We start from the raw sequence: 15,749 nt of genomic DNA on the forward strand, positions 1-15,749 counted from the left end.
TGTCAGTCCCAGTGGATCCCTTGTAACCCATTTCCCAGTCAGTGGGAAATGGAGCTTCCAGATCTTGCAGTAGTGCATCTATCTGAGTGTTCAGCACAAGAGAGCAGACTTGCTATGCAACTACCTCTAGCAAAAGACGGCAGAACTTGTAGAAGTATTATCTTAAGCCACAATGTGTGGTAACTGACTGTTTTTCTGCCAGCAGGTACACTTTCCCTGCCACAGTCAGCAGTTTGTTCAAATAACAAATCTTAATGATAAAGAGGTGTTGGAAAGTACTTGAGTTAGTAGTAGGATCTGTAAGGAAAGTGTATCATCTAACATATGCTGCTCTGCCTTTTACTGAGGAAAAGTGTTTCTCAAAATAGTCCTCCTTACTCCTTCGTCTAATTTGCTTTGGTTTATTTCTAGCATCAAAAAGAGAATGTCATTTCACTGGGATACAGCTTTTATAGTAAGTGCAGATCCATATGAGTAGGATGTATCCTGTGCTTCGTAGCCAAGGCAGGCTGTATATGGCGACACTTTTAAGACTATTTGGGTTGTCTTAAGATAGAAAGTGGTTTCCACCATTAAGTGAGTGTGCCCAGGGATGGAGTACATCGGAATCAGTGGGCAGACTTCATGGCAGCTTGTTCAGTTGGACTCACTGCAAATCCAAGGCATGGAAATGCCTGGATTTATGACTGTGCTTGCTGCACAGGAATCTGTGCAGTCTTACATGGAGTAATCAAGTTATTTAAGGAGGCGTGGTGTTGCGGAGGGAGATATGTGTGTTGCACACTAGTGAATCTTCCATTTATCTTTGCTGTTCAATTCTAAGAGTGTTCTGAAACTGTGAAGCTGAAATGGGTGTCATGGAAGAATGGCTTCTTGGAGGTGTCTGGCTAAGTGGATGTATGGGCGAGCAAATCCAGGGAGCTTCACCATAAATAAAAGGAAGTGCCTGGGAGCGGAACCTGCAGAGCTGCCCTGACTGGGGCTGTGTGTACGTGAGAAGAGTTCCAGAAATAACAGTAAATAACAGTAAAGCCTTGCTTTGTGCTTCTCTTGTAGCAACCCTCCGCTCAGCGAGGAAATGCTGCCGCCGGGGGAGTGGATGTGCCACCGCTGCACCGTGCGCCGCAAGGTAAAGCCTCTCCTGACAGACATGATCCCTGCCCTTCCGACTGTCCATTTGAAACCTGAATCCTCTGGCTTATACCTGCCTCTCCCCTCAGTGTGTACATACACCGCCAGAGTTGCTCTTTATGCTTGCAGTTGTAAAGGGCTTTGTTAGGAACAGGCTCAAAGAAAACTGAGAGGTCTTGATGAGACCCTGTTGATATTTTTTACCTTGCTACTCGGAGCTAAAACTGAAGTGCCTGATATGTTCTTGCCAAGCTGTGCCTTTTAACCTTTCCCCCGTCTCTGGAAAGGAGGGAGAGCTGAGGTGCAAAGGAAATGGGAATGGCTCCCATGCTCGAGGAGGTGAGCTGTCTGCAGGCAGACCAGGAATCACATTAATGCAGCTTTGGCATCAGGGCTGTGATTCTGGTTATTGTGTGTTTTTTAGAAATGTGACTTCACAGCAGTTGCACATCAGCAGAGGGTGAAATCACAGTGAGTTATGATTTCCTGGGCTGTTGAACAGGATGGGGAGTAGATGATTGGGCAAGACTGTGGCTTGTCTTTTTTTTTTTGCCTTGATGCTCTTTCTCCAGGAAGCTGTCTTGCACAATGTAAACATCTTATTGCTGTGACCACGTAAGGCGGCATAGCAGAGGGTTTAGAAACTGCACCAAGCTCTCTAGCAACTGTTGTTCCCTTGAAGTGACACCCAAAACAGATTGGAAGAAAACTGTGCGCTCAGCCTTTTGTTCCTGAAGCGATTGCCTTGTTATGTTTCCAGGGTACTGTTCAGCCATCTGCCAGCAGTAAAAATGAAGGTCACAAATCAAAAAACAAATAATAAAATAAGAGAGAGGTAAAAGAAAAAAATCCCCAACTTCTCTGTATTAAAAATTGCCTGTCAACACTTTGCTCCTTTTGCAGACCGTGTTAGTGATGGAGTAGATTGGTTCCTCCACATGGGTGATGCTGTCAGGCACTGGAGCAGTGCACAGTTGCCCACCCTGGGCCATGCAGCTTCCCCTCCTGTTGCAAAATGGATCTCATGGTGATGGCAATGTATAGTTTTCCTCTGCTGCAGCTCTCCCTGCCCACCTTGTCCAAGATTCCTGTCGTCAGGAGATAGCAGAATGTTTGTATATTGTGCTTGTATTCTCAAGCTGACCTTCTCGGTCCATAATGAGTTTGGATGCAGTGCCAGGGTTAATAGACTGCATCAACAATGAACAGTCTGCTGTGGAGTTTCTCAGTGTTGGTAGCAAAGTCAACAGTTGTCTGATTTGTCAAGCGTTCAGGACTAGATGCTGTGAAATGTTATCCTGATCTGGACTCAAAACATGGCTATCCCAAAAGGAGTGACACATGCTAACGTTCTTCCCCATGCTTGGTTCTCTTCAGCTGTTCTGTCACCTGTACCTTAGCTGCAATCAAACTGTTCTTGCTAGGTCAAGGCTTGAATGACTTCAGTTGTAGTGAGTGGCTCGAGCGTTTTCAGATGCTGTTTGTCTTCAATCACGTATTTGTCAAGGTTGATGTGCTTTGTTTGTGGCCTCCATGATAAGCCTGCCTATTCATGTCGTGCAGAAGCGAGAACAGAAGAAAGAGCTGGGGCAGGTAAATGGATTGGTGGACAAATCTGGGAAAAGGACCACCTCCCCCACCAGTGACGCAGACCTGTTGGACAGGTCTAGCAGCAGCATCAGGGCTAATGCGCATGCCAGGATCTTGGAAAGGAGAGCAAGCCGGCCTGGCACTCCCACATCCAATGCCAGCACCGAGACCCCCAACTCAGAACAGAATGATGTCGATGAGGACATAATTGACGTGGATGATGACTCTGCCATTGCAGAAATGGACTGTGGGCAGCCCCAGCTGAAGCGACCCTTTGAGCTTCTTATTGCTGCTGCCATGGAAAGGAACCCAACGCAGTTCCAGTTGCCGAATGAACTGACCTGCACCACAGCACTTCCAGGTGAGCGGTGGCTTGTCTAGTGTTGGTGAAGATGTCTGCAGCTGTGTCCTGCTGCCATCCAGCCTCATTTCCCTCTTGGTCCCATGGTAGCTGTGGCTCCAGAGATGCTCGCTGGTTAAAGCAGAGGGTACAGAGGTACCCCTGGCTCTCCTGCATCTGTCCAACAGCAGGTGCCCTTCAAATGTGAGCTGTGGGGACACTGCCACTACACACCACCTCCATCAGCACTTGTGATAGATGCTTCTTCTTGTCACCGTGGTCTAGGTCATCAATCTGAAAAAAAAAATCCAGTTGTCAAAATACTTGATTTGTGATGCAATAATATAGTAGCAAAGCAGTGACTGAGTATATAGGGTGTCACTGAAATTATTAACTTAAAGTATACCTGTCTTTAAAGACAGTCTCTGTCACTTAAGGCTAGATTTAGGGGTTGTTAAAGGTTCCTTAAGCAGCAATCTTTGCCTTTTCAGTTTGCCTCTGCCCAAGATTATTATGTGTATCTACCAGAAATCAAATCTCTGCTATGTGGATAACCCAAAGCCTTTTAAAATTTACTTTCAGGTACTAGTAAGAGGAGGAGAAAGGAAGAAACCACAGGAAAGAATGTCAAGAAAGCACAACACGAGTTAGACCACAATGGTTTGGTTCCCTTGCCAGTGAAAGTCTGCTTCACATGCAACAGGTACTTGACTCTTCCAGGGAAGCTGTTTGGTGTAGCTGCAGCCTTCACAAGAGCAAAGTTCTTACTGCAAAAAGTAGATGACCTGTTCCTTTTTCCATTCTCCTTCATTACTTGCTTACCATCCTCTAAACAAATGGGGGAATAATCACTGCTAAATAACAGGTGTTTAACCATGTCAGGGGTAGGTGTGTGGCTTCTGCAGCCCCGCATGTTTTAAAATGTAGCCTGAAGACTGACGAGATTGAACCATCCTGTCTTCAGTATTTTTCTATTAAGAAAAAATTCTAAAATGATGGTGGTTTAGTAAATGGAGATGTTTGTTTATGGTTTGTGAGGGAAATATGTGAGGAAGTGACCTTTAGGAAATAGAAATCTGCTGAGAGATTTATAAGCCCAAGGCAAATAGGAATATTGTGCTGAAATTGTAAATCTGAAAACCAGTACAAAATAATGATGGGTTTTATAGCTGCATAAAAAAATGCACACATCAATCCCGATTCAAAATGTCAGTGAAAACGAAACCTTTATTTCAGGAACTCAGAGTAAGTTTCTCTAAGTGGGATGAAGACTCAGGTGGCCTTCTGTGGAGAACAACTGAGAACTTTGTCATAGAGCAAAGATTTCTTTAAAGCCTGAGGATTCAGATATAGTAGTTTTCTGGAGTTTGAGACTTGTTCTGAGAATATCTTGTTGAAGTGCATGTCTCAACTTCACACATGAGTCCTCTGAGGAAACTTGTAATAACCTATGATTAGAGATTCCTTTTGATCTCTGAATTTTGCTATTTTGCTCTAAATGAATACTTTTGCCTTGAATTGGTCTTGCAGAAGATCCACATAGATCAAGTTACAAATCAGAATCCTAATTTTTGGTGCAAGCAGCAGTGTAGGGTAACTGGTGGGGAGAGATAAGCTGAAGTGGTTAGCCAAGCCTGCCTGAATGTTCTGTTTATATTCTGTATAGAGAATAAGATTTGTCTCTCTCTTTGCAGGAGTTGCAGAGTGGCACCTCTAATCCAGTGTGATTATTGCCCACTCCTGTTCCACATGGATTGCCTGGAGCCACCGCTTACTGCCATGCCTCTGGGTAGATGGATGTGCCCAAATCACATAGAACACGTGGTGGTAAGCAGGACTATGATTGCAGTATGGTAACCGGATGCTGGAGTGGAACCTGGCAGGTCCATTAAAGGACAAAGTACAACAAATGTAAAACAGCTTCTGAGCTCTTATTGCTCCCTGTAACGCTTGTAAAGCTCCTGCTGCAAGCAACGCGCTCTCCAAAGGAATATGATGCTGCTCTCTGCAATAAGATATAAAGATGGGGGAACTCCTTCCTGTTACTGAAGCTCACAGCTCACATTGTGGCTCACTGACAGCTTGTTTAGTTTTTGACTGGACTCCTTAAGATCTAGATGAGCTTCCAGAACTGGGATACAAAGCAGCACAGTGCTACAAATAGGGGAAGTAATTCTTTGCATGCTTAACCCAAAAAACTTTCATTCCAAGAGGGCGTTTTCATTTGTGGAAAAGCAATGTACTTGAGACTTAAATACTCAGGAAACAGGGGGCTGAAACAAAGGGCTTGTGCCCAGACAAACTGCTTCTTGAGAGCATTGATGCTGCTTAGTTGGCCTCTAAATGCTTTTTGTATTCATCTCCAGCAATGTGCCCTTTAACAGAAATGATTAGTGCTGCAGGAAACAAATAGTCTAAAGCTGAGCTGATGCTGTACTGCCAGTGCTACGAGGCGTTATGAAAGGCTTAGGGTACGTTAGAGTGACCTGCAGATCCCTAACTCCTGTGGCATTATCTGATCACCCAGCTGAACCAGAAGAACTTGACCCTGAGTAATCGGTGCCGAGTATTTGACCGGTTCCAGGACACCATATCTCAGCACGTTGTCAAAGTGGATTTCTTAAACCGAATCCATAAGAAACATCCTCCGAATCGCAGAGTTCTTCAGTCAGTGAAGAGAAAAGGTTTGAAGGTATGTGTAAACAAGTTGTTCTTGCTGAAGATCCCTGTGTATATATTCTGGTTTGGAAGGGAAACCAGCACACCCCTTAGGGATAACCCCTTGGGGAAGGAGGAAGAGGGTGGGGTCCAAATGAATGTGTTTTTGAGAGGTCTGGGAGTCAACAGTTACTTTTCACTACCTGTAGGATTTAAGAAACTCTTTTTCTTTCAACAATGAGGCTCAACTACTACAAGTAAGCCTTTAATTCTAGCACAAGCATAGAAGGTACAACACTGAACCTCCCAAAGGTGGCCCTACAGTGAGATTTGGGCTGCTGTGTTTGCTGCCAGGGTGCCTGAAAACTGCCATACAGGCTTCCCTTCTTACTTAGCTATTTTACACGACTTCTCTTATGCTGCAGTCACCATGTTGCACTGCAGTCATGCCTGACCTAAGGGAATAAAACCTATTAATTTCAGCATGGCTACATCAATTTAAAGTACTCAGTCCTTGGTACTTCTAATGTACTGTCTGCAGGGTTCCTTTGGGTGAGAAAGCAGCAAACACGAAGCGTAGTGCTGATGAAGCACTTTGTTTAAGTAGTCATTCTTGAGTAATTGTTCTCATGTGTGATCTTCTTTCTCTGCAATGTAGGTTCCTGATGCTATAAAGTCCCAATACCGGCTTCCACCCCCGTTACTTGCGCCTGCAGCAATTCGAGATGGCGAGCTGATCTGTAACGGGATCCCCGAGGAACCCTTGCAGAAGCACCTTTTGAACACTGAGCACTTAGCCAGCCAGACAGAACAACAGGAGGTAAATGAAGTCAAATGCTTGGACTCTGTGTTTGTAGCTGCTGTGGTACAAAGATCCTCTTCCATTTCAGTCATGATGGAGCAGTTGTCTAGGAAACCAGTCTCAAACTCATGTCTGAAGGTGATAGCTTGTCTTCTCTCTGACACCCTTGCCCATTAAAACTTCACTTTGGCTTTCCAGGTGAGATGTAAAACTCCTCATTTGACACTTTAGGGAAGTGGTGAAATAGTCTTCTGACCTTAAGAGTAGCATTGAGGGTTTTCTGCCTAGATGTCATCTTTATTTCCTGGTTGAGGGGAAATACTTTCCACTTTGCTTATGTAAGGCTGCTCTCTGACACGTTTATTTATATGTTAATGTCACGTTTCCAGGCCACTTTTTATTGTGGATGAAATTGGACATGTAAATCAAGGTCAAATGAGTGTTTAAGTCTTGTATGAAACTTCTGGCCAGATTCCACAGTGTGAAGGCATGCTGCATTGCAATCAGTGATGAAGTCCTTCTGTTAGCTCAGATAGGATTCTTCTGTGTGGCAGGTGCACATGTACTGTGGAGCTTGAAACTCTGAATAAATCTTTTGCTCTCCCTCCACCTTGTGTAAAAGCAAAGGTGCTCTCCACCCCAGCTTTGGCAGGCCACTCCCTATACCTGAGGTAGAGCAGCGTTTCTTTCCAGCATGCTGCAGAATAAGTTGGAGGATTGTGTTTGGATAGAAGCCCAAATTAGTGAAAGATGTGTTTGTAACTAGCTGAAGAGCTGCAGCACTTAACAAGTGAAAAGAAGGAGGAGTTTGGGTATGAGGAAGTAGGTCTCAGCCCTCTCTGTCCTGTCCCCAGCACGGAGATAAACAATATGTAATTTTGATTGCACTTTTGTGCAGTCTGGACAAAACTTTGTCCTGATTGTAGATGAGCACCAGAGCAGTTCCAGGCTGCATCTGAGCAGTCAGCAGCACAGCGAGGCAGCTGATTTCCTCAAGCTGGGTGAACGATGGAGTAACTGTTGAGGTTTGGAGCACTGCTGCCTCCTGAGCTAACCTGCACTGTTTTCTTCCTTCCAGTGGCTCTGTAGTGTTGTTGCGCTCCAGTGCAGCATATTGAAACATTTATCTGCTAAGCAGATGACTTCGCTTTGGGACTCTGAACAAACAGAGAAGGCTGATATTAAGCCTGTTATTGTGGCAGACGGCTCACTCGCCAACCCTTACCAGGCAGCTGACAAGGCACCCACACCTTCCCTCTATTCCATGTCATCCTGCACCTCAGGGATTACCACCCAGAATTCCTTGAGCTCCTCGCAATCCCAGCAGACTTTGTCACAGGAAGATGTCAACTGCAGCTCTTGTATAGATAAATCCAAGAAGGTGTCTTCTTGCGGGACTTCGAATGGGCCGACAGCCTCTGACATTAAAGTGAACGGGCCTCATTTCTATGGTGTTTCGTCCGAATCTTCAGCACAGTTGACTGACTCCCAGAGGCTAATGGGATCTGGGAACACAATACCTGTTTTGTCTCATCGGCAAACGTGGCCTCAGCCCCTCACGCCCCCGGCGAGTTGCGGACTCCTGAATCACACCATTGGAACCATTGTCAAAACGGAGAACGTAGCAGGACCCGTTTCTTGTGCACAAAGGGGTTCTGCGCCGGTCACGAGTTTGCCTACGTCCATATCGAGCTCCTGTGCCAGCCTGGAGACCACCAGCACTTTGCAAAGGAAGAATGTGCAGACGCAGATCGGGCCGCCGCTGTCGGCAGAGCTGCGGGCCGGGGGCTCCCCGCTCACCGCCACCCGGGCTCTCACCCCTCCCCAGGCTGCAGGAGATGGGATCTCAGCCGTTGGGTCCACAAACAGATTCTGTTCACCAGCACCACCTTCAGGTACGTGCTGAACCGCTGACCTTGGCCCCTGGGGTGAGAAATGTTCAGGCTAAGCCTCCATTCAGAACCTCAAGGCTGTAGCAGTGTGTTCTTGTTTAACTGGGAATCAGGCTTTCTCTGGAGAGCCAGAAGTTTATCAGCTCTCCTCTGTCTTAGGTCCCTTCATGGGAGCCACAGGATGTATTTTTACTGGCTGCATATAGCTGAGAGGGAACTCTGTCCTGAGAAGCAGGATAGTAGGTCAGTTTAATTCTGGAAAGCAACAATAACTTTAAATCATTTGGCTCCTGCCTCACTGTTTCAACAACGGCTGCTTTAAAATCCCAGTGCTGCTGTAAAACTACTGATTTGTTTCAAATGGCCACTTGGATTTGCAAGGTAGTCAGTCCTTACAAGAGCAGTTCTCTGGGATCTAATCCAGAGTTCAGGCAGTGGTTGTGTCCCCTAGTACAGGTGTGGTTGGAGTCTTCAGCTGCACAGCCTTGTTGTTGGAAGAATGTGGATTTGGGGTCTGTTGGTCTGATACAGGGTAGGTATTGACTTGGATATGCCAGAGATCCTGAGTTGTATCCAAAAACCTTGCTAAATAATAGCAAGGTATATCATGAAGTGCCCATTTTTCAGTGTAAAAACATTAAGTCAAAGATGTCGATAGATGTTTAAGTCACAGCAACTGCCCATAGCTTAGATTTTGCGAGAAGCAGCTTTCACTTACAGCATTCTCCTCCTCTGCCTTTTCCCCAGGTAAACACTTAACACTCAAACTAGCAAAACCCTTTGTGCAGGTTGGGTGGAAAAACTCACTGAAAAACATGCAACAGAGCTGTCTGCCACTTCTCATGCAGTTCCAAGCTGCTCAGTGTGGAGTGGCTCAGGTCTGGTGACTGCAAAGCAATGGAGGCAACATGTTTTTATAATTCTGTCTAAAATTCCTCAATGAGTAATTTCTGAGCTTCGCCTCATGTTTGCAAGCAGTCCCCAGGGTACTTGGCATCCTCCCTTATTGCTGAATAAACTTGGTTACTCTGAGGCTGCTGAATTGACCATGCCCTGCTTAGAAATGCAAGGCTGGGAGAAGTTCTGGAAGAGGAAATTAGACCATATTATAGAACACTTCTTCCCTGTGGTTTGAAGAGCTCTGCGAACCCTACCTAATTTTGCAGTTACTTGAGATGTTAAATAATTGCCTTTGGTGCAAAGCTTGTGTTCTACAAAATGCAGGTTAAATCCATTACTTGGTGCAGTGTCTCTTGGGAAAGGTGTAGACGTGTAGGTTTTCCATCTGACACGATGCATATACATGTTTGCAACAGAAATTATGGTGTTGCCAAGTACAAAAATACAAATCACTCCTAACTTTTTTTTTTGCCATAACTTTAAGGGTTATAGTACTTATAAGCAAACCAAGTCAAGAAGATCTGGTATCAGCAACACATGAAAGGGATTTTATTTCCTGGTGTTTGCCATTGCTTCTTTCAGCTGCGTGGCCACTGCCAAAGCAGAAGGATTTTATTTTGTAAATAATAAAATCTGCTTGTGACTGTCACATTCCTTCTGGACAATGACGTGCACCCCAGACTTTAGTGTAGAAATAAAAATAGGGCAGTTGTACTTTTTGTGCATGTTCACACCTTGTCAAGCTACTTGGCAAACGTCTCTTAGGTTTAATAAGTTCTTCCAGCTCCTGGGGAATTGGTGCTCATCTTTCCAGAGTCTGTAGGACATCACAGGGAGTAGGAGCTTAAATGTATAGGTCTAGAATTCGTCTAGCAGTTGGAGGTGGGGCAGAAGCTGAAGTTGGCTCTGTGTTGGAGGCACACAGAAGCCCTCCTGTGAGCAGAAGAAAGCTCCTGGCTGCTAGTTCAGGCCTTTTTCAAAGCATGACTATGAGCAAAATGAGTCACTCCGAGCAGCTTGGCAGCCGAGGGCAGCCCGAGGGCTGGGTGCCTGTCTGGCGAACGTCACAGTGACATATCTTCTCTACACCATCTCTCCCTGTAGATGGTAAGGTCAGTCCCAGCACCTTATCCATAGGAAGCGCTTTACCCTCATCACTCACTTCAAACTCCACAGCTATGTTGGACTTCACCAGTTCCCTGAAAGCGTTTATGGATGGCGGTGAGTATTTAATTCGTTATCAGCCTCCACTAGCCCTGTGTGTTTGCTTCCCTAAAGCATTCCATCCCTGCTTGAGGAAAAGTCCCAGAGATAAAGGGTTGCAGTCAGGTGAGGGAGGGGCTGGGTGTACATTACCTTAAATATGTCACATGCTTCCCCGCTCATAGTGTTGCCAAGGCAGCAAGGCCAATGTAGTGTTTCTGCCTGAAGCTTTTCTGGGGAAGGATCACAACTGGGCTGCTTTCCAGGTGGAATTCACATGCAGAAACCTGCAGCCCTGCCATGTTGTGGTGCTCGCTGCAATCCAGAGCTGTTCCCAGCGGGTGTCAAGTCCGGTGGCAATAGATCTTGTAGTGGAGCAGTCACCTGAGTGGTGATGCTCTAATGGGTCCGTTAATTTCTGATTTATTTCTGCTTCTGACAGTCTCCTAGACTGGCCTGGATTTTATTTCCTTTAGTTGCACTTGGCAAGAGATGCCAAACGTTAGCAAAGTGCCTTCAGGAGGAGATTGCTGAGTAGCAAACATCAGTAGAACAGTGAGGCTGTTGCCAGAGATGACTTCTATATCTGAAGAACCTGCCTTTCTGGCACTGCCAGTGTGGCCCTCTTTTCTTGGGTGAACCCCACCACTCAGACTTCCCTCTCTGCTACTGGGAAAGGCTGTTACAGCTCTTTCTCCTCTCCTTGGTGGAGAATGCTCTTGGAAGAAGAGGTTACCCAGCCTCCTTGCTGCAGGAAAGCAGACCTGTGTAGGGCTTCACAAATATAAATACTTCAGAGCTATCAGAAGATCTGCTTTAAAGCTCATTAATAATAATGTCTGAATTGCCCTGTTTGGTTTAACTGACCCTGCTACGAGTGGGTGACTCGAGCATGAGCCTGTAGCAGCTTCAAAGGTGGTTACAGCTCTCTGCTGGGGTGCAGGGCTGGACTTTCATACCAGATAACAGGGCTTCTCAGGAAGGACCCAACATGCTGCCCAAAGGGGTGCAACGGCCACCTCTGCAGACCTGTTGATTCTGAGCCAAAACAGCAGATTTTCAGCTTCAGTCAGTCCTTGTCCCCCCAAACTTCTGCTTGCTGCCTCGCTTGTACCTCTCCAGCCATGGCTGGCACTCTGCTCACAGCAGATATATGAAGTAATAGCTCACCTATGTGTAAGAGTCTTGATATTGCAGAATTGGTCAAGTCTTTGCTGTTGAAGCAAGTGGCAAGTTTAAAAGTTAAATCCACTGCAGCTCAGATTGCACCCTTTCCATGAATAACTTACTAATTGCTTTTTGTTTATTAACAGAGATTGAGATAAATATGCTGGATGAGCAGCTGATCAAGTTTCTGGCCTTGCAGAGAATACATCAGCTCTTTCCTCCCAAAGCTCAGTCTCTAGCGAGCAGTGTCAATTCCCATCAGCAGTCTCCTGTGGGAAACCACATTGAAGGTAAGAGCAGCCCTAGAATAGCTGGGTTATGTTGAGCCATAGCTTTTTGACACTCCCTTGCCTATTCCTTGAAGGAGATCTCCCTCTTCCTCTGGTATCTGTCTGATGCTGCCTTTCATTTTTCTTTCCTCTCATACCCCCAACTCTGGATATCCACTGGCCAGAAACTCCTTCAGGTTCCTCTCCTTAATTGTTTACAAGTTTCAGCAATGGGAATATTTTCAGATTTTCTGTTTCAGTAGCTTCAGATTTTCTGCTGGAAGTCTTTAGTGAAGTTGTGTTTTATTCATCTTAGAATTAGTAAGAAATGAAAAGGTTCAGCTGAGGAACTTGGTGGGGATTTTTTGTCCTCACCTTTGAGATGGGCAAGAGAAATCTGTGAAATCCTACTCTGTCTTTCTGGAGATGTGAGACAAGCACAAGCACAGTAGGAACTGGGGCACAGAATATATGTGTGACATTGTCATTGCCTGTTCAAAATACATCACTGTCAAGCTGAAACCACTAAATATGACTAATGCAAATAATGGAAAACAACTTGTGTGTCCGTTGGAAGTCTCCAGATTCCTGAGTTCAGCTTTGGCTTTGTTTATGATCACTGGTATCACCTAAAGCTGCAGGGCAAACATGACTTCGTGTTCCTCTGCATGCAGCCAGTCAGTTTAATCTGCTTTCAAGCACTAACTGGACAGCCTTGCTGTGGAAGCAATTCTCTGCTCCCCCTCTGCTATGCCAGGGGGTAAATACCCCAGATAAGATCTTTGGAAGTCAGTCAGTAATCTTTTTCTGAAGCTCTGTGCTTGCCTGCTGTGGCATCACAGCATTCCCTAAATGCTTGTCAATCTTCTTGTGATCTGCTGTAGGACACAGCAGCAGGCTGTGGTATGAGCTGCCTTCCTGGTCTGGAATTCTTCAGCAGTGTGCCTTTCTCGAGGCAGATTGGTGCTGTCTTAACCCATCACCCTTTTTGGGCAGGAATGGTGCATCCAGCTGACTGTTTAGCATTGCTGATGAAATGTTAGACCCAAAGCCTTTAGGGAGCCCTGCAGAGCCAGACAGCTGAAAGGGCTGGGGGCAGCTGAGCAGAGGTGGAACCTGCACGTCCAGCGATGCCACTCAGCGTGGCCGCTGTTCTTGACGTAGGTGCCTGTGCAAACAGCCTTTCATAATCCTCATCTTCTGTTCTTTGATTTCACACGCTTGGTGTGACGCTGTCCTGCAGATGTGTGTCAGGAGAGGCTTAAACTCGGTGTATAAGGGCTTTACCTCCAAAAGACAGTGCTGAAATCCTGGCTAGGCCTGTGTGGCCCACTGGAGTTCAATGTCTGTTCCACAGGAGATTTTTCTGTCCAGTTAACATGGGCATGAGAGTGTGTGATTTGAACTTGGAGCTGCTCTGGGGAGCTCAGCCCTGGACCAGCTGTTGTCCAGTGAGCCATAGGGACCAACCTTGAGGGTAAAGGAGTACGCTCAGTAAGGCATCCTGTCCTGGGAGCTGGGTTAGTCCCAGGCCAAGCCCACTTCAACTAGTCTGTTTTTCCTGCAGCTTCACTAGAAGTGAAATCACAGCTGTGAAGTTGGTGACGTTCACCAACACCAATTTTTTTTAAATGGCACTTTGACAGGAAAGACTGAGCTCTTTGATTACCCAGAGTGGAAGAGATTAAGCAAGAAACCAGTGGTAGGAGGCTTGTGTGTTCCTCAGCGTGGCTCCATTGTGTTAATGCTCTCCCATTTGCATGGCTTCTGTGGGTTATTGGAGAGAGCAGTTTTCTCCGACTGGCAAAAAGATGTTTAATGCACAAACATTCCTAGAGGGTTGGGAATTGGCATTTAGGCCAAAGCTGACTTCGTCCTCCTCAGAATCTGTGCCGTCTGGGCTGGGGAAGCTGAGGTCAAGCAGCTTTCCCAGCTGATAACATTGTTCAAGCAATTTCTTTTTATCTTGCAGCGCAAAGAAAGGAAGTGCAAGCCCGGGCGGTGTTCTATCCTCTGATGGGCTTGGGGGGTGCAGTCAACATGTGCTACCGAACCCTCTACATTGGGACAGGTGAGTGGCCTTTTCCTGCCCTGACCTTTCAGAATCAGGGTGGTTCTCCCTGGCCCTCCCTAAGGTGTTTGCCAAGTGGGAGTCAAAGGAAACAGACTCATTGTGGCCGCTTGTCCTGGGATTCTGTGCTGCCAAGAAACCTGGAAATGCCTCATCCGCTTGAACCTGTGTGAGGTGGCACCTTTGTAGCCTGGTGTCAAAACTAGAACAGCTGTCCTGGAGATTCAGTGCCTGACCGATGGAGAGAAGAGTTATGGTTTGCTTGCAGGTTTTGTTTCTTGCTGCTTAGATTCTTCTGGTGGTCTGGGTAGACCCAGTAGCTGTGAAATGCTCTTCAACCTTCATGGAGCTGCTCTCTCCCTTCCCCCACTGAAACTTTGTTTGGTGGCTTATCGCAGCATTTATTCATGCAGTCCTGGGAGCAGGACAAAGGCAGTTGCTCCCCTGTTGTTTTGCTAATTGAAGTTTAATTCTGTCTGTTGTTCTCTGCTGCCTGACAGTTTTTTTTTCCCAAAGCAACTGAGCCTGTTTTGTCCTCTCCCATGACAGGAGCTGATATGGATGTGTGCCTTACAAGCTATGGTCACTGTAACTATGTGTCTGGCAAACATGCCTGCATATTCTATGATGAGGTGAGTGCCTGCCTGAGGGGTTTTTTTATTATTATTTTCATTATTTGGTGTGCATGGCAGTGGGAGCTGGAGATGCAGGCAGCAGGTTGTCTTTGTGTGGTGCTCCTTTGTGGACTGCAAAGTAAGAGCCAGGGCTCAATGTGTTTCACTCCAGTGAAGGCTGTGTCAGCGTTTTCTGTCAAACCTTTTTCTGAAGCACAGAGCTCTGCCAGCACGATTTCTCTGAGCTAACTGCCCGTGGGCAAAGACTGACCACAAGTCAGCACTGTCACTGCTGGTGCCTAGGGAAAGAAAAAGTCATAGGAATGGTCTGATACTTTCTGATCCAGACATGTTGTTAATAAAAGCTCGACTTTCTTCACATGTCAACATCGAACCTCAGCTGCAACAAATCAGGGAATCGCTCTAAGCCCCTTGTTTTCAGGTGTGATGGGGGAGCAAAGTGTTCATACCATCTGTAGTACTCAGTATAAATTATTTATTTAGCTAAAATTTTGGTGAAGCTCGCAGCATAAACAGAAATCTACAGTTTCTCCTTAACTACAGCTCAGAGATTAGTTTGTTCTTGAAGTAAACAGACCAGCTGTGCCTGCCAATAGCAGTGCTGCTGGAGATGTCTCCTAGCATGGAAACGGTCTTTGAAGCAAGATCGAGTCTTTTGTATCACCATTTGTCAACCAGTTCCTGAGCAGGATCCAGGATTTTAACCCACAGCCAGCTTTAGCCATTGCTCCAGTGCACTGCAAGCCACAGAACACACTCAGTAATGGGATCCAGACCATAAATCTGTTTGGTCCAGACCAAAATCTGCAGTGGTCAGTCCTGTATCAGGCTCTAGGCACTGACATTCCACACTCCAGCAGGTTTTCTGTGGCTGTAGTATCTCTGGAAAGGGAGAATTCCCCTTCCTTGAGCTCCTGTCTGCTGGTTCTCCTTCTGCAGTCTATCAGCTTACTTCAAAACTTAACTCCCCTGTGCATGGGGAGTTTTTGTAACTTGATTAAAGCTCTGTGGTCCCTGGGGGATGAGGTCTTCAGCTCTCAGAAGATTCCTGTGAGCTAACCTGAAATCTCCTCCACTCTGTCAACATCCTT

At 46.1% G+C, this 15,749-nt stretch overlaps 1 protein-coding gene across 1 annotated transcript in view; it reads left to right on the top strand.

The window, feature by feature from the left end:
- The window catches only part of PHF12 (PHD finger protein 12), a 32,185-nt gene that overhangs the window by 13,770 nt on the left and 2,666 nt on the right, over positions 1-15,749 (top strand). Inside the window, exons 3-13 of the mRNA XM_050321777.1 lie at positions 1,057-1,129; positions 2,695-3,082; positions 3,644-3,764; positions 4,756-4,888; positions 5,589-5,753; positions 6,378-6,539; positions 7,600-8,416; positions 10,418-10,534; positions 11,830-11,973; positions 13,925-14,023; positions 14,573-14,655. Coding sequence (XP_050177734.1) covers positions 1,057-1,129; positions 2,695-3,082; positions 3,644-3,764; positions 4,756-4,888; positions 5,589-5,753; positions 6,378-6,539; positions 7,600-8,416; positions 10,418-10,534; positions 11,830-11,973; positions 13,925-14,023; positions 14,573-14,655 — 2,302 coding nt within the window. The remainder of the gene's footprint in view (positions 1-1,056; positions 1,130-2,694; positions 3,083-3,643; positions 3,765-4,755; positions 4,889-5,588; positions 5,754-6,377; positions 6,540-7,599; positions 8,417-10,417; positions 10,535-11,829; positions 11,974-13,924; positions 14,024-14,572; positions 14,656-15,749) is intronic.

The sequence above is a fragment of the Myiozetetes cayanensis genome, unplaced genomic scaffold (assembly GCF_022539395.1).
Source record: "Myiozetetes cayanensis isolate MyiCay16 unplaced genomic scaffold, myiCay2020 scf27, whole genome shotgun sequence".
In the NCBI taxonomy this organism is placed as follows: Eukaryota; Metazoa; Chordata; class Aves; order Passeriformes; family Tyrannidae; genus Myiozetetes; species Myiozetetes cayanensis.